Source organism: Hippocampus comes, unplaced genomic scaffold (genome assembly GCF_001891065.2).
Source record: "Hippocampus comes isolate QL1 unplaced genomic scaffold, H_comes_QL1_v1.1 scaffold106, whole genome shotgun sequence".
Classification (NCBI taxonomy): domain Eukaryota; kingdom Metazoa; phylum Chordata; class Actinopteri; order Syngnathiformes; family Syngnathidae; genus Hippocampus; species Hippocampus comes.
The window spans coordinates 355,500-372,047 of NW_017842055.1; the positions used below are offsets into that span (position 1 = coordinate 355,500).

General features: G+C 44.9%; 3 protein-coding genes across 6 annotated transcripts in view; all 3 read right to left on the bottom strand.

Moving 5' to 3' along the window:
• Positions 1-5,488, bottom strand: part of ippk (inositol 1,3,4,5,6-pentakisphosphate 2-kinase) — a 10,563-nt gene extending 5,075 nt beyond the window's left edge. The window contains exons 1-8 of one of the 2 annotated variants that reach the window (XM_019860474.1): positions 5,262-5,488; positions 3,864-3,923; positions 3,137-3,232; positions 1,769-1,835; positions 1,545-1,663; positions 307-396; positions 166-224; positions 10-82 (exon numbers count right to left, since the gene is read on the bottom strand). In XM_019860474.1, the coding sequence (XP_019716033.1) occupies positions 10-82; positions 166-224; positions 307-396; positions 1,545-1,663; positions 1,769-1,835; positions 3,137-3,232; positions 3,864-3,923; positions 5,262-5,342 (645 nt within the window). In that variant the 5' untranslated portion in view covers positions 5,343-5,488. Of the gene's footprint in view, positions 1-9; positions 83-165; positions 225-306; positions 397-1,544; positions 1,664-1,768; positions 1,836-3,136; positions 3,233-3,863; positions 3,924-4,652; positions 4,797-5,261 lie in introns of those variants that run through there. The other variant, XM_019860475.1, reaches the window with a different exon arrangement.
• A 458-nt stretch (positions 5,489-5,946) lies between these two features.
• On the bottom strand, positions 5,947-14,287 carry rbbp5 (retinoblastoma binding protein 5). Of its 2 annotated transcripts, none has more exons than XM_019860472.1 (14): positions 14,121-14,287; positions 13,471-13,496; positions 13,209-13,381; positions 12,698-12,838; positions 12,395-12,557; positions 12,186-12,295; positions 11,348-11,467; positions 11,078-11,231; positions 10,933-11,004; positions 10,692-10,809; positions 10,420-10,489; positions 10,026-10,261; positions 9,449-9,670; positions 5,947-6,983 (listed from the first exon to the last, which is right to left on the bottom strand). In XM_019860472.1, exons 1-14 carry the CDS (start codon positions 14,137-14,139, stop codon positions 6,931-6,933), a joined length of 1,677 nt encoding a protein of 558 aa, XP_019716031.1. In that variant the 5' UTR covers positions 14,140-14,287; the 3' UTR covers positions 5,947-6,930. The 2 variants fall into 2 exon arrangements, with proteins under 2 accessions (XP_019716031.1, XP_019716032.1); XM_019860473.1 differs by having other exon boundaries at positions 6,928-6,983; positions 9,593-9,670; positions 14,121-14,286.
• A 727-nt stretch (positions 14,288-15,014) lies between these two features.
• The window catches only part of cenpp (centromere protein P), a 64,742-nt gene continuing 63,208 nt past the window's right edge, over positions 15,015-16,548 (bottom strand). For both annotated transcript variants that reach the window (XM_019860478.1, XM_019860479.1), the window contains exons 7-9: positions 15,592-15,668; positions 15,407-15,498; positions 15,015-15,312 (exon numbers count right to left, since the gene is read on the bottom strand). In XM_019860478.1, coding sequence (XP_019716037.1) covers positions 15,185-15,312; positions 15,407-15,498; positions 15,592-15,668 — 297 coding nt within the window. In that variant the 3' untranslated portion in view covers positions 15,015-15,184. The remainder of the gene's footprint in view (positions 15,313-15,406; positions 15,499-15,591; positions 15,669-16,548) is intronic.

A 16,548-nucleotide genomic window follows, 5' to 3' on the forward strand; every position in this document is an offset into this window, starting at 1 on the left:
AAAGTGCACCTTAAAGATTTTGAAGTTGTTCTGAGGTTCTTCGATGAGCTGCCGGACAGCAAAGTGCATCCTCGCTCGGCTCCTGCGGGAACAAGCCGAGGCGTCACGGGGCCCGGGCAAACGCGCTCGCTCGTTCGCTCGCCCGCAGTCGGCAAGTCGACTCACCCTGAGAACAAGTCGAGGGGACAGTACAGGCTGCGTCTCTTCCAGCGCCCGCTGGACACCTGCCCGAGTTGACAAAGGCAAACGTTGGCGGCGCTGCGTTGCCAGCGTTTGGGTTGTGTGCTTTTGTTTTTTGGGCTTTACCTTGTAGTGTTGGTGCATACAGAAGCGACACACTTTGCTCTTGATGTCTCTGCTGATGTGCTTGGCCGATGGCAGGAAGCCGCACTTGGGCTAAAACGCACACGGGACCGACAAACATTTTGAGAATCCATTATTCTCTTGGTTATTCCATCAATGAATCGAATTCGATTTTATTTTGGACTAAAAACACCCCCCCACCCCCAATTCCTATTGATTAACCGAATAGTGTTATTTATTTGGTATTGGTTAGTGATTAAAAAGAAAAAAAAGAAGTGCAACATCACACGAGAGGGATTCATGATGTACTCATCAACCCCTTTGAAACGGATTCAGTTCTTGGTTCCCTCATTGTTTCCCAAAGTAAAAGCAGATGTTTGCAAATGTCTTATTTTGACACGACACAAAATCAAATCGGTGTGCCGCGGGCAATGTTGGATGTAATGTGATTGCGCAATTTCATTACAAAACGGAGGCAGGAGGTGCAATCCATCATGACATGACTGGGGGGGGGGGGACTTTGGAATGCTTTTGATTTCTATTAGTGGCATATCTTTGGCCACGTGGCGTCATCGCTTCTGTCATTGTTCAATATTTTCAGAATACAAGAAAAACATTTTTTGAAGGCACATTGGTGTTTTGTTTTTTTTTTGATATTGTAAGAAAAAACTTCAACCTGGATGAGTGAACACTGACGCGATATGAAAAGGACTTCAGAAAAAAAAAAACTCATGTGTGTGCTCTAAAAAAAAAAATTCTACACATATTTTTCAAAAACATCACTTCCTCTTTCTGAGGCCCACTCGTATGATTGATTTGGCACGAGCCATTCTGAGTCTCCGACTTGCCAAGTATGAATCGGAAGCGCCACCTTGTGGAGCAATGTATTAGTTCGTCCGGCATTTGGAAAAGGTTGGCTTCATCGGTGGCGCTTTTGAGCACATACATGTTGAGCTCCCTCGCGATGACGTGCGTTGCCGAGTCCCGGAGCAAACACAAAGTGCATGAAAACATTCAAGACTGGTGACAAGACGTCAAAATGAAATCGATATGTGGATGGCAAAGAAGATCTGACGAGGACATTGGCGAAGAAAAAGGAATGGTTCGCTCAAGCCAAACTTTGGCGCTGGAAGCCAGAAGGGAGCTGCACAACGGGTTCGACGCGCTCAAGATTTTGGAAATATGTTCTTAGGATATGCGGAATGTCATCTAGAGGGCGTGTGTGTGCGTGTGTTTTTTACCTTGATCTCCACGCAGAGCGGCGGCGTGTGCGAGTGCTGCAGGAGGCTCGGCGCGGTCAAGTTGGGCAGGCACAGAGCGCAGCCGCTGTAGATGTCCATCACTTTGTCGCAGCGCCACGCTATCGCACGCACACACACACACACACACACACACACGTGGGTAAAACAGGCACGCTTGTTGCTCGTCTTGCTGCTCATCGATGGTGCGTTCGTTCGTCTCTTACCGGGTCGCTGAGGTTGAACTTTGATTGACAGCTGACGCACAAACTCCAGCGGCAGCTTCACCACTTCCTGGAAGGAGACGAAAAACAAAAAAAATAAATAAATACACATCGGAATCTGCTTTCTGGTGCAACAGCGAGTATTTCATCATTTTCCCTCCAAAATTTTGGTTACTTTTGTCATCATGTTATTGTGTATTATTTGCAACTAGTATTTGTGAATTGTTTGTAAATATTTCGATTTTTTCAAGTGTTTTTAGAACGTATCTAATATTTTGTGCATTTTGAAATATTTTATGGGCGGCCCCAATTGAGTGTTTATTGATCAATGTGTTTAAAATGATGTATTTTCTCCATCAAATCAATTTGCATTTTGTTTTAACTAAATTGTTTGGGCTTTGGCGCTCTTGAGGAGTACGTAAGTGTCGCTAATGATATGACTTGCCTTACTCCCATTAGCAAGTCTCAGTCGCATATCTTGAGGCCGCATCGTTACATTACTTATCATCATCATCATCATCATCATTCCCCCCACAGTAGTGATCGGACATTTTCATCCCGATTCCTCCCTAATGTGTTTATCGTAACGCAAATATGTGAATATGTGGAGCAGGCGGCTTAGGAAACAAAGGCTGCATTCATCGCAGCTTTCGCAACATTGTTTCAAGGCTTGTGAAGTGACGCGCTGACGGCGACGTGTTCTTAGTTGTGCGACGCCTGGGGGGGCCGACCCGCCGAGCGCGTCTCTCATCCGTGACGTTCAGACGCTTTGGCGGCGGGTCGAAGAAGAAACAATATTGCGTTTCATCCTCGATGGACGTCAGCTGACTGGCTCCATAATCGGAACGCTGCGGCTTCTTGTCCTGCCGTGACCTTTTTATTCTTTTAAAGCGCGACGCCACGGAGGCATCTTTTGGAGAATGCTGCAAACATGCAGTGTTGATATTCAAAAAGACAACGTTGCTCACTTTGTCGTTCATATTTACTGCCATCTATTGGGAACACTTTCAGGATGCCTTCTTTTTTTTCCCTCAGTGTCAGAAAGAAATATCTTTTGTTATTTTGGTTGACTGTGAGCATAAACGACAAATACAGTTGGAATGTGATCGAATGTTAACGCTCACCCCACATGCCTCGGGTGCCTTCAGTCTAAATTTAACCTGGCTAAGCCTAATCCTAACCGAGACCCAAATGTCTGAATTTCAGGCTGCAAAAACGATCTCGTGGTATCTTGTCAACTCGCGGTGGAATTGTTGCGTAACCTGCACAAAAGGCAATTTCCTCTCTACTTGCGCCCGACCTTCTCGTGAATTTGTGTGTGCGTGCGTGAGGTGAGGTGAGGTGAGGCGTGTGCGAGTGCGCGCATCTCACTCCGCTGTGGATGAACTTGTCGCCCAGCAGTCTGCTCATCACGTTGGAGCTGAAGTCGACAATGTTCTGGATCTGCCTGAAGGCCTGCTCCGCCGTCTGAAACGCACACGTGGGCACACGTGACACACGCGCGGGTCGTGTACACACCGCCAACACGCCACAGTTGGCTTTTCGCAGTTCTTGTCGTACTTGCCACCAAAGACTGGCGATCAAACAGAATGATGAATTGCTCATATCTTAACACAGAAAATTAGCCTCTTCAGGATATGTTAGCATGAGTCATATTTGGCCTCTAATAACAAAGGATTGGCTGGCGCTTAAAACAAAAAGGCCGAAAGTCCCGAGAGGACAGTGCAGAAGGATGACTTTTGAAGGATCCGCCAATACATTTTCACGCGTCCTCGGCTCGCTTGTAAGGTGCTCGACTCTTAAAAGCAATTTTGGCTTCCATCGTTTCCTACTGGGATTAAGAGACATTTGCATGCCGAGTCAACACCAAGAGGCGAAGCTTCCGCGCAAACAAGTTTAACACGCCCCAACCCACCTGTGTAAGTGTGTGTGTGTGTGAGTGTGTGCGTGCACGCACACACTCACAAGCATCCGGAGAACTTGATGTGCTTTCAAAACAATTTGAATTAAAGGGCACACGCAGGCAGGCATGTCCCTTCATGCCTCATGTAAAGGGAAAAAAAGGGTAAAAGGTGCCAAAAAGAAACATTTGCTTTACCTGCGGTGGGTTTTCAGAGTCCTCTGCGGGATATTTAAGCAGGCGAAGAACTTTGGACAGCTACACACACACACACATAGACAAAAAAAAAAAAAATTCAATATTGGATTAAAAATGTGTAGATTTGAGGTAATCCTCAAATTGGTGATGTAAAAAAAAAAGCATTGGGGATTTAGCTATTTTTATAATTCTTCAGCTCTACTAGAGGTGCAACAAATAAGCCATTCATCAACAAGTCATTGATTCACAATTTCATGAACTTGTCAGTCAGGTATACAGTATAGATCTCACCGATTAAAGATGATTCCATACCTATCTTGATTCACTCCCATCTTTTAAATCAAAAAACGATTTTCCGATTCAAAACAGGTTCGGTCACGCCGAGTTAAATATTAGACCACATTGTTTCGTTAAATTTCTTGTTCAGTTTAATTCCTGGTACCTTGAAAGGTGTATCATGTGACGAACAGACGGAAACGAAAACATGGAATGCCTGAAAGCACAATGTTTGACAGTACAATACGCATCATACCTGTTAACGTTATAAACAAACAAGGAAACGGTTCAATATCAGCTCTTACTTTCGACTCCAATGTACTTGTCTTATTTGTCCACACAAATTCACCTGCGGTTGTGTACCAGGCATTTAAAATCAACAAGACACTGGAAAAGAACAGGGGTGGTCTCAGCACTTCTCCGGGACTGCATGACTGAGACAGTTTCAAGGGATATTGGGGATGACGAAATCAGAGGACGTTTTCATGACATATTTGCGTGAGAGCAGCTCACATGATTCCAAGCATCGAATGGGCAGCATCGAGCTCGCAGCCTCGTCTCACGTCGACCAAAACAAACAAAACAAAACCAAAGCAGGTGTGCTGTCCCAGAGCGTGCGAGAACACGACGTCGTTCGATCACTTGTTGCTCAACGTCGACATGCTCGGGCTGGTCCAGCGCCTTGAGGGGATGGGCGGGCGCGTGTACGAGAGCGCCCCGCGCACACGCACTTCTGACCGACTAGACTCGACTCGACTCGGCTTTGGTCTGCTCTGTCCAGCCGGCTGCCACCAGACCCGAGAGCACCTTCGGGATGCTCCGTGATGAGAACCCACACGACCCCGGCCCCACTCGCGCCAGCACGTAACATATCGGACGTGTCGATTCTTTGTGGCGTTTGTACGATTTTACGTGTGTTCTCAATGAATCGTCGTCAAGCTAGCGAAACAGCCCAACGACGCTGCGGACAAATTCTCCTCCGGTCCGGCGGGTGACACCTCCGTCACCCGCTTTCAAGACACATTCCCCGGGATTTTTTTTCCCGGCGAGTTGAGGCCGGCTGAAGGTGAAACAAAGTGTCAAGCGGCGGTCTGGAAACCGTTGTTAGCCTAGCCGACTCACCTGTACGTGGGAGACCACCAGGCTCTTGTTGCCCTCGCCGTGGTAGCGCCAGTCATTCTCGTCCATCTTGTCCAGCTCCATGGCGGCGAACGTGGCTGACCCCCGCTGGCGTTCGGCGGCGCCGGGCGAGTTTACGCGCTGGCGAGTGGCGAGGTGGCCGCTGGCAAGTCCGCCAACTACTTGCGAGTCAGTTAGCGGCGCCTTCACTCACCGAGTTTTGTCACAACTGCCAACTTCTGCCTGTGCCCAGCGCACACCTACTTCCGCCTACGTTTTCAAAGTACACATCAGGTCACGTCGACGTACGCGTTGCTTGAGCACATATACGACAATTACACACATGATTTATTCTACACAAGTCTACAGTGTTACAGTTAAATGCATTTGTAGCATATTTAAGAAGGCATACGATAGAATCAAAAATATTTGGTGACGATTAACTTAATTTTGGTAAACGATTCGACTCTGAAGCAATCTGCTTCCGCTGTTAACTGCGATCACTTGACGTGATACTTTGACAAACAGGTAGATCAGCCAATCGGCGTCACCAACCCCAGAGCGAGGCGTTCCCATCGAATTTTGATTGGCCAGTCTTGCACGAAGGATCTTCCGTGTTTTTTTTTCTGTTAAAATCCCGAAGTGGAAACGTCCAGTTGATCATATGATCGATGACTAATATATGCCCTCGCGTGGGATGAGTGTTTTATTTTGAAAGAGAAGAACAAGGACTTCTCTGGGGTCATCATTTAAGGCTTACATACAGTACATTTTCCGTGTACACGTTGTGTGGTAGTCTTTGTTTAGTAGGATTTGACCCAAATAATTGTCCACCAAATCATGAACAGCAAATCTTTTCACAATGTATTTGTTTCCTCACTTTTCATGTGGAAAATTAGAAAACCACTTTAAACGGACATATTACGTTTATGCATTTTCAGCATTGTCAATTTGAAGGAATGTACTGTTTTTGAATAAGAGAAATTTAAAGTTGTTTTTGTCCGATTATCGAAAAAATTGGACAGATTTAATCAATTATTAAAATGATCGTTCATCGCAGCTCTAATCCTGTCACTTTGCCTGCGTTGATGACTGAGAAAAAAAAACAAAACAAAAACAGCTCATAACTGATGGCAGGACGCAGAGGTTTTGAAACGGACTTTTCAAAGCTTGAAACCGGTAGCTAGCCACGCCTACTGCACATCGTTATTTACTTTATCAGATGACATGTTGCAATTGGATTCATTGAATGGCATTTTCCATTCATTTCAATGTCAATACAATCAGACAGTAGCAGTTCCCAGTCAAGTTTGTCAAACTGAACACGGCTTCTGATAATTTGAGATTAATTCCAAAATGTTTTAATATGTATAAAAAGTAGCGCGCGCGCGCGGGCACACGCACGCACACGCGCGCGCGCACAGGCACACGCACGCACGCACGCACACACGCACGCACGCACACACACACACACACACACACACACACACACACACACACACACACACAGTCACATTAATTCTATATTCAATTCTATACAAGTCAAAAAGAACATAGGATGTGATCTCTCCTGTTGGTGGTCCCGACCAAGGTGTGGGTGTCGGAAAGAGCGCATTTTCTTCCCAGTCTGCAAGTGACAGAGGAATTGTGTGCTTCTATTTGTTTTGTCGCCTCAGTCCATTCCTCCTATGTCGTGCTGCTTGTACGTCTGCGTCACCAGCGTCCCTGCAAAGGAGGAGCACGGCACTTGTCAGGCTTCGTTGCAGCAGTCTCAAAAAGTAACGGCCAGGGGGACATGACAGTAATCACCCACATTTTGGCACTTCACAATTTGTAAATATACCTACAGTATTCTTGGGTTGTTGTTGTTGTTTCCAATGTATCCTTTGTTGTCTGAAAAATGATTTGCGGCTTTCAGGAGTATTTTTTGTGCTCTCACTTACACCCTAAGATGCCACAAGAGCCCGCCAATGTCCTGGATAACAGTAAAGTAGTAATCGGGGTTGCTTTTAAGTTTACGAGTGATCAGGCATTTATTTTGAATTGGATCAAAATTAAACTGGAAGACATTGTAGAATTGGACAATCATGAAACGAGACATAGGAATTGGCACAATTTCACCAATTGTGCCCGAGTATGTAAATGAGCACAACCATATGCTGAAGTGACAACTAATGTATTTTAAATCTTTTGTTTCTGTAACTATATATCCATTTTTTCATTGTTAGTATTTCTGTGTGAATTATTGTCATTTGACAATGCGGGTGGGGGTCGCAGATTAAAACTTGTTTGTTAACATTATTCCAAGAGGAAGAAGTGATTTCAAATGATCTACATAAAAATGTATATTTGTTATTTGTTTCAGTGGAAGTTAATGGTGTGAGATTAATTAAAAAAAAGAAAAAGACAAAATATGCTAGTTGTCTCCACTCTGCATGTTATTTCAGAGTATGGGTATATTTCTGGGTGGGGGCCGGACTGTAGCTGCACAAAGGCTCTTAATGTGGAAGGAGCAGGAGTTAGTCTAGCGAAGAAGACAAAAAGGACAGGAAGTGAGCAGCACACCGAACAAGGCCAAAGGAGCGAGGCGGGGCGAGGCGGGTGCGGGGAGCAAGGAGGGCCAAGCGGGAACTGGAGCAGCCAATCGTCATTGACATCAATTAGTTCGGGAGTGGGGTTGAAAGTCGGCAAACCACAGCCTGAACACGTGATGCATGTAGAACTGTGATTTAGATGATATGGATAATTATAAATTCACTGGACACTTCATTAGGCACACCCTCCAATGTCAGTGTGAGCAAACGTTTGCAAAGCCCGGACATTTTTTTCCTTTCATAGCCTCAGCTGTGCATTGCCTACCAACGGCGCATTGAAATGAACAATTAGCACATTTATGACAGCATTAATCATTCAAAGTTTGGATATGATTTGGTTACAGTCCACTTGCATGGGAGACAAATGGCGCCCACCAGATTCAGCAGATGAAGAATGGTGTTTGTGGCTTGCAATACCGCCACCTAGAGGAATGGAATGGAACTTCGGCTGGAACGTTTCATGTTAGCAAGTGAGTCCGGCAGACACGTTTTCCTGCCGTATTTGACATCCTGAGATTGTGCATGTGTTCCTAATAATGTGTCCAGTGTTTCAGACTGTGGCTTTGCACCAGGCGGAGTTCTCAAACATTTGAGGTCCAAGAACCCCTCACAAGGGGACCATTTGCCCCAAAACCCTCTCATAAGTTGACAGCAACATAATGATCATGAGTACCCCGGAATTAAAAAGATGGTTTTGTTTTGTTTTTTTCGAAAAATTTGCAAAAACAAACATATTATGAGAATGAAGTTCTGAAATTCAAGTTGCATTTTTCCCGAGAGAAAAAAAAGTTCAGATTTTTACTACTTGACAAAGTCCTGAATACCAAATGAATTAAAACGTTGCCTATTTCTGAGGAAAAAAGTCACAGTGTTATGATAAATTCATATTTTTTTCATCTTTTTTGGGGCGCGGGGAATGAAGTACTGTATTTTCCGAAAACAAATTATCCGTACAAGAGCAAGGATATTTTATTGGGGTAAACAGTTGTAATCTCCCTAGAATGATCTTATATTTTTTCAAGACAAAGTAATATTATAAAACCTCTATTTATATGCCGCTTTCACAACAGCTGCAGTTGTAACAAAGCGCTTTCCAAAACATGATGATTCTTATGTCAAAATTGAACAAGTGAGGAGATCAACATTTTAACAAGTGCTTTTAAAAACAAAACAGCTCGATATTCCTGTAATACTGCCACTTTTGTGATGCTCAATAGAGGGCACGCGTTAGCCCCTATGATCATATTAGTAGCATCGTCAAATTTGTTTTAGAAATGCGTAATTCTGAATATCCGATTGACTTTTTGACCATTGCGGGTGTTGCTTTCCTAAACAATTTAGTGCACTTTTTGAAACGCTATGACATGATTGATTGCAAATGAGTTTTGATTTTGTGGCATTCTTTGGACCCCAGTTTGAGAAGCGCTGCTTTGGAGACCTGATGGCCGACTGTTGGTGTTATTGTTTGGACTCGGGGGAGGGAGCAGCACAGAGGAGACAGGCTGAGCTGTCAATCAGCAGAGCTTAGTTGAGCAGAGGGACCAGCAGGACCAGCACAGCACCCTCTGTCAGCATCAGGGGCAATGGCACGCTTACCTGTGGCCAGGCCCCCCTCTGCCCTGCCCTTCATCCCTCCTCCTCCTCCTCCCGGGCCCGAGCTGCCCAGGACGTCCATGGCGAAGGACGGCCGCTCGCCCCCCCTGTAGGGCTTGGGTCTGAAGGGGAAGTCTTTGTCTTTACCTTTGGAGCCTTTGGGCCGGCCCGCTGCCTTCTTCTTCGACTTGCCATCGCCCTTCACGCCCAGCAGGGGATGCACCTCTGGAAGAGAAACGATCGCCACTTTGATGTGAGGATTCAAAGCGGCTGACTTGAGACGGCGCTGCTGTTTTGGTTCGCAAGAGAAGAGCAACCATTTCAATCATCTGCGTGAGGAATAGTGTCACCGCTAAACAACAGCGCAAGAGTGTTTTCCGTGCCCCGATAGATGCTGCTGTTTTGGTGAGCAACAGAACAGCCGCCTCTGAAATCTTGGTGTCCACTAATCCAGACTTAATAAAGTATTTCTTAGTTCTTCCTCTTCTGCACATACAATTCCCCCACTGCCATAGGAAGTTTATGGTAAAGCTGACACCAAAATGATATGGTGCTGTAATTTATGGTTATCCCTTCTTACCATCAACTGGCACCCCCTGGAGTTCGATGTTGGTAGTGCGTGCCTTCTTCTTGGCCGGGGCTCCGTCGGAGGACGGCGGCCGCTGTTTCTTGTCGCCGCCCGCCTGCATTTCCTCGGCGGCCCCGGCCTGAGGCGTGGAGTCCGGTGGAGGGCCGAAGGGGTTCTCCTCAGGGTCCTCCACCTCGGGGGCGATGGGAAGGTACAACAGAGCCTTGTAATCTTCCAGCTCCTCATCGCTGCAGGAAACACACAGGAAGCTCTGAATGAAGGTTATATATAACTTCAGTTTGGCCTTGGCAAAGGTCTGCCCTCTGCCACTCTTGTTGCCACTGAAGGTGTTCAAACGTGGTGTGGACGCCGTTCGACCGCCCAGCCACCTCAGTGTCTTCCTCACCTGCTGCAAAAAGCCACGATGGGGTCCACCGTGGTGACGTCCACCTCCTCGTCCTCGGCCGCGTCCGCACCTGCCACAGTTAGAACCGGCGAGACCAGTCCGTTAGACAGAAACGTGTTTCAATCGTGCGAAACACGCAAATGTGATAAGCGACAGCGGTCGCTCGTATGGCGACAGGCCGTCGCGGTCGGGGCCTTGCCGATACGTCAAATTTAACGGCGGCCACCTCTACTGGCTATTTGAGAGGTCTTGCTCTCCAAAAAGCGTTGTACCTGTCTGCTCGGGTTCACTCTTGTCCTCGTCCTCAATATCAAACTCAGATTCTCGCTCCTCGTACTCGACGTTCTCATCCAGCTCTTTGAAGTCGGGAGCAAAAGCGCTCCAATTTTCCTGCGGGTGGAAAACTGCAGTTTGGCATGTATTCAGGATGAATATTTTTTCCAATCAATCGGACGATGAGTTTCCGGAATGTTCCCCGGGCAACTGTGGGAATGTGCAGGCCCTCCGACTAACCACTTGGTTTTGGGCCCAGATGGACACCACTCCGCTTGAGATGGAGGCGATGATGGGGCGCACGGGATGCCACTGCACATTGGAGAAGAGTAAGGTCACGTGACTGTCAAAACGTGCAGCAACACAACACCCGGCAGGTCCTTACGGCCACGTCCAGCAACAGTTCGCCTCGCGTGCCGTGCAGGATCTTCACCAGGTTGCCGATGCTCTTCTCCCAGATGTAGAGGGCGTGTTGCCGGGCCGAGCCAGCAACGATGTACTCGCCGTCCCCGGAGAAGCAGCAGCGCTTCCATGGAGTCCTGGATGTTGGGATCAGAGCGGCGGCCCACGGTAAGACACGGTGAAAGGTGGCCCTGGTGTCATCTGAGCAACTCTGGCACGGAAACGGTCAAAGTTCAGAGGGTTCAGAGCGCACCTGTTGACCAGGTCTTGGAGCTTCTGCATGGGTTCTGGCTCGCCGTCACGGCCGCACGTCAGAATCTCCCTGCCGTCGTAAACCCGGATGATGCGGTCCGCTGTGTTGATGAGGAAGCAACTGCAAAGCCAGACCGGTGGCAAAGGAGATTGAAAAAGCTACTTTATCATTTGACATATTTTAAAAATGCTTTTTAACATCATGGCGAGTTTAGCTCATTTGATTATTTTATTTATTGTGTGTATTTGTTATATGGTTTTGTCTTTTCTGCCCTCAATATTCAATAAAAAAAGAAAATTAGTCGAGAATTCAAATTTTCATAATCACAAACATGGGCTTCAATTAAAGTATTTTCATATATAATACATTACTTTTTACTTTATGCATCTACATATTATATATATATATATATATATATATATATATAAAGGTGTATAAATAGATAAGTACAGTACACATAAGTACTTGATGAGATGTAGATCTCTTCCTTTTCTTTTGCTATATATATATGATTTTTGTTATTGATTGATTGAAATGATTTGTTTTAAATCTCATCCATCCATTATCTGAATTTTAAAAAATGTATGAAAAAAGAACTGCCCTCTTGTGCTTGCGTGCAAATTTCTAGTTTGTATCAGTATAGATCAATTTTTTAATCATGTTTCTTTTGATTTTTTTTTTAATCCCATAATATTTGGTTATCTTTAAATTACACTATGAATAATATTGATCTATTTTTGGCAATTGAAACAATTTATTTTAATAAGCAGACAAAAAACAAAACACAGAGGTTTGAATAAGACAAATCCAAAGAAAACATGTTTGACTGTCGTCTCACCTGCCTTTGCGTGCAAATTCGATGGATTTAATGGCGGTGGTGTTGCTGGTGCCAGTGGTGACTCGGAACGACGCCACCAGGTCCTGAGTGTCTGTGTTCAACACCAGAATCTACACCACGCAAGAATTTCGTCAATCAACAATCATCTGTCTGATTCAATGCTAGCCAATGAAACGCATGCACACGTCCGGCCGTCCCCGCTGGCTGACCTTTCCTTTGGCATTGCCGGTGTAGATGTACTCGCCCCGCCTGTCAAAGGCCGCCACCACGTTGAGGTCCGAGTCATCGTCCACGGGCAGGACCACGTGTTTGGAGTCGGACAGGGTGAGCAGCACCGGCGCCGACTTCATGGGACACACCAGCACTTTGTCCCTATGGAACAAGCGGTGATGTTTGACTCAAACGTTTTGCACCAAGTAACACCTTGAAATAGCCTTGCTTCTCTAGGAACCAACAAGGTCAACAAAGTACAGTGTTCTATAGATTTGCATGTATTTTTTTGGTCGACTTACATGTCTCTGGGGTGGCACTGTAGCTTGAGGATGGGCGAGGGGAAGCGGAAGCGTTGGTCACAGTCGCCCGTCAGCACATCCCACTGTGACACGATGTTGTCTGTGGACGCGCTCACCAGCTTGTGGCCGTCTCGACTCCAACTGGAAACACGTTTTTCCGCCCCCACCGCGAACTTGCATCAAAATCCACGGAAATAGTCCAAATATATGTTTTTGTTTTCTTTACAGATAAAAGGGAAAAACGTGTTGTCGCTTTTTTCAAAACATATCTGTAAACACAAATAAATTAACATGTCAAGTGATCAACAATTGAATCATCTTGGCTTCTGCTTATATATCTTATGACACATGCTAATTTTTACCCTAACCTTACCTTTGCCATTGCTGTTTGTTTTCAGGATGCATCTATTTTATTCAGTCGGGTTGTTCAGTATGCGGTGGGACGACAACTTTTGCACAATTTAGGGGCTGTAGTAACAGATGGGTACTAGTGTGTAGTTGTGTGTCTCACCATAAGGAGCAGACGGGGTGTATGTGTGCACTGATGATTTTGGCAATGCCGCGTGTCAGGAAGTCCCAGATGACAATACGTCCGTCGTTGCAGCCCACCGCCAGTAGGGTCCCCCAGCGGTTGAAGGTGCAGGTGAGGGCCATGCTGATGCAGTCCAGCGTTCCATCTGCCTCCTGACAAATGCAAGCAAAAGAGGAGCTAAGCCACAATTACATCTACATACATTTTTCTAAGAGTGTTGTCGTCGGTGTGTTTGTTTTACCTCAGGATAGTTCTGCCCAAAAGATTCTAGGGGAGAAAGAAAAATATGAAAGCAATAAGCATGGGCAGTGGACACACATTGAACAGATTCTCAACATGATTCCAAACTGCTAATTTTCAACACGACATACTCGCTAGATAGATACATTAATGATATTGTTCTTTCTATTGCATGCTGGAAATTACAAACAGTAAAATAATTAATGTGAATGCGCTAATGATGAGACGAAACGTAAAATATCCATGTGAATATTTAACTATTTCAAGGAACAAGAACGTAGCTTCACTGTCAAACTGTCTTGTCACTAATAGTTGTTGAATGTGGTGCACGAGAGAGTACAGTAAAATACGGAAGGCTTAAATATATGCGTTTGAGTGACGTGAAACAAATACGTCTCTTAATATTTCGTGTATTTTCTAACGTGACTTATCATGGTTACATGCACACCCCGTGCACATTGTAAAATATAACCTTTAAATTACTGAGCAAGTGCTCGTGTTATTTCAGTAAGTATGTGAGAAAACGTAATAAAACATAATTTGTGTCATCTTACGTGCTAGGCTAGCTCGCGATGCTAATCACAACACACCCGTCGCAATTTTAAGGAAAGACGTGACAATTTCAAGCAAGTAAGAGGATTCTTTAGTTACCCAGGAGTTCGAGATTCATTGTGGGTCGAACAACGGTCCGACGATATCCAATAAGTTGATTTCAGCAAATATTTCCTTCAGTTTTTTTATCGTATTTTTCAATTCGGTTGTTTCGACCCGGGAGACCCGCCGAGTCCTCCGCAAGGACCCCAAACAATGTGACCAAGAACATGCCTGAAACAAGTAAAACGCATAAGGGATAAACAAAGAGGACTGGTTGTGTCCAAATTTCTCCCTTTACCTTCCAACTGGTGACCATAGGGCACGATCGTAATTAATCACTCCTTCTAATTGTAGTCGTTTTTTAATTCGCCTTAATGTTTTCGTAGACACTATAAAAGACCCAAAACACTGCGACCAGAAATATGCCAGAACAAAACACAACCATAGAGATGGCTGACGAGCAGCCACCACTTGGCATTCTTTATGATTTAATTAGAATCAATGAATTCATTTTCGTTCAAATTTTCAGCCGTGTTTCTGACTTGGCTCTACAAGAGAGATCTATATTGGAATACATCATGGGCTCAGGGAGAAATGCTCAGGGCGCTGTCAAAGTGGTGGATATTATTCTTCAATGCGGGACATTGAATCAATAACAAATGGAGGGGAGGGGGATTTAAAGGCTCCCCCAAATCTATAAAAAATTGCTAATAAACATTTTTTTCCACAAAAAATAGAAAAAGGAGGGGAAGAAAGTTTTTTAAAAATCTTAGAATGCAAGGGTGCCAAATCGCAAGTGTGTGGGCGTCTGGTGTATATTCTTTATCCTGTGCAAGGAATGACTTCAATTACAAAGGTTAGTGTCTGCATGACTGTATCAAACTGCCCCCTGGTGGCCAAATCACACACACCAGAAGAAGCCAAGATGAATTCATTTTGACGGACAAACTGTTTAATTCTTGACATTCTATTTCATTGTCATTCCTGTATGTTTATACAAAGTACAATATTACAGAGTGCAACTTTACTGAATAATAATTACTAAAACACAATACAACCATTTGTGCTTGCTTTTTTTCTGGAAGCTGGAATGTATTGATGACATTTCCATCATCACGCATTTAATCAGTTATGAGTCCCGCCGCTCGGATGACCTCCTCCAAGGCAGCTTCAGGCCCGAGCAGCCTCAGCAGGCTGTGGAATGCCTCGGCGGTGCCAACTACAGCCTGAGACTGGAACAGCTGCAAAGCTGTGGAGAAAATTATTCATGTTATTAATATAATGACTCACTTTAATCATGACGTTTCCTCTTCTTATCATATTGTGCGAGAGGGGCATCTCACCTCGATCTGGGATCTTGGTGAGCAGGTCCACTTTTGGGGTGACCTCGCCTTCCTTGGACACATCCACAGACCAGTGCACCAAAAATATACAGCTGACATGAAAGAAAGAAAAGCAAAACATTTCAAAGTGGTGCAAAGACGGGCACATTCATTCAAAATTCATTTGAGTTTTTTTTTTTTTTTACCCAGGAAGATCAGGATGATGAAAAGTCAGCAATGATGAATTGTCGCCAGGAGCACAAACCACATGCCCGTATTTGGTCTACAAACAAAAACATACACACAGATGAGTATGGGACCTGTCCACTGTCTCTTTGTGACCCCCCCCTCTCCCACACACACACATACATTGGCTGACCACCAGTTCCATTAAGTGTGGATGTGTGAGGCGTGCAATTACTCAGCAGGGGGCGTAACAAGCTTGGTTGAAGCTAATCTAGTGCTGAACAGAGAAAGAAGGTAGGAGGAGGGCTGAACGTTTTCAGAGGCTTCTTCTCGTCTCCTACTCTCTATCCCCCAGCTGAAATGCGAGATCAAAGCTGACTCGGCACTTTGTTTTCCCAACCACAACATATGGGGAGTCTATCATGACCCACAAGAACCAGAAGAAGAAAAGGAAAAGCGAAATCGAACGAGAGGAAGAACACGTATACTGTATGTGTGTGCCAGATGTTTGTTACAGTATCACAACATGTTTTGATACAAGTAAACACAGTTCAAAGGACTGACAGCTGTCCCTAATATTCTGACCTCTCAGGCCACATGTTCAACACTTTTGATCTGAGGTATGTGCTTCCAAGCTGCAAATATTTCATTTATTGGAAATTGTGTGCGTTTTCTCAAGATGTTACTTTGTGAAACATTTATTATTTATAGGATGTTGTTTTCCCAAGAGGAAGCTTGGATTGTCACAATAAGACTTTTTCAAATGTCATTGATTTCCTATTTTTTTTTTTTTTTAACCTCCAAACTTGTTGGGTATGCAAAGAGACGTGAAGAAAATCCCAGAAGCAAAATTTGTTCTGTATCATTTGCTTTTTCTTTGTTGTGGGTTTTTTGGGGGACGTTTTTGGACACTTGAGTGACATACAGTATTTGGCCTCTTCATGAACTCTGACCTCCTTCCAGACCTGAGTGACGCT

What these genes read in the sequence shown, in the direction of transcription:
- rbbp5 (XM_019860472.1), bottom strand. An exon ending in TTGGGCAGAACTATCCTGAG is followed by an intron (nt 13,382 to 13,470) that starts GTAAAACAAACA and finishes TGCATTTGTCAG; the next exon opens with GAGGCAGATGGAACGCTGGA. An exon ending in AGAGGGGGGCCTGGCCACAG is followed by an intron (nt 6,984 to 9,448) that starts GTAAGCGTGCCA and finishes CCTCCTTTGCAG; the next exon opens with GGACGCTGGTGACGCAGACG.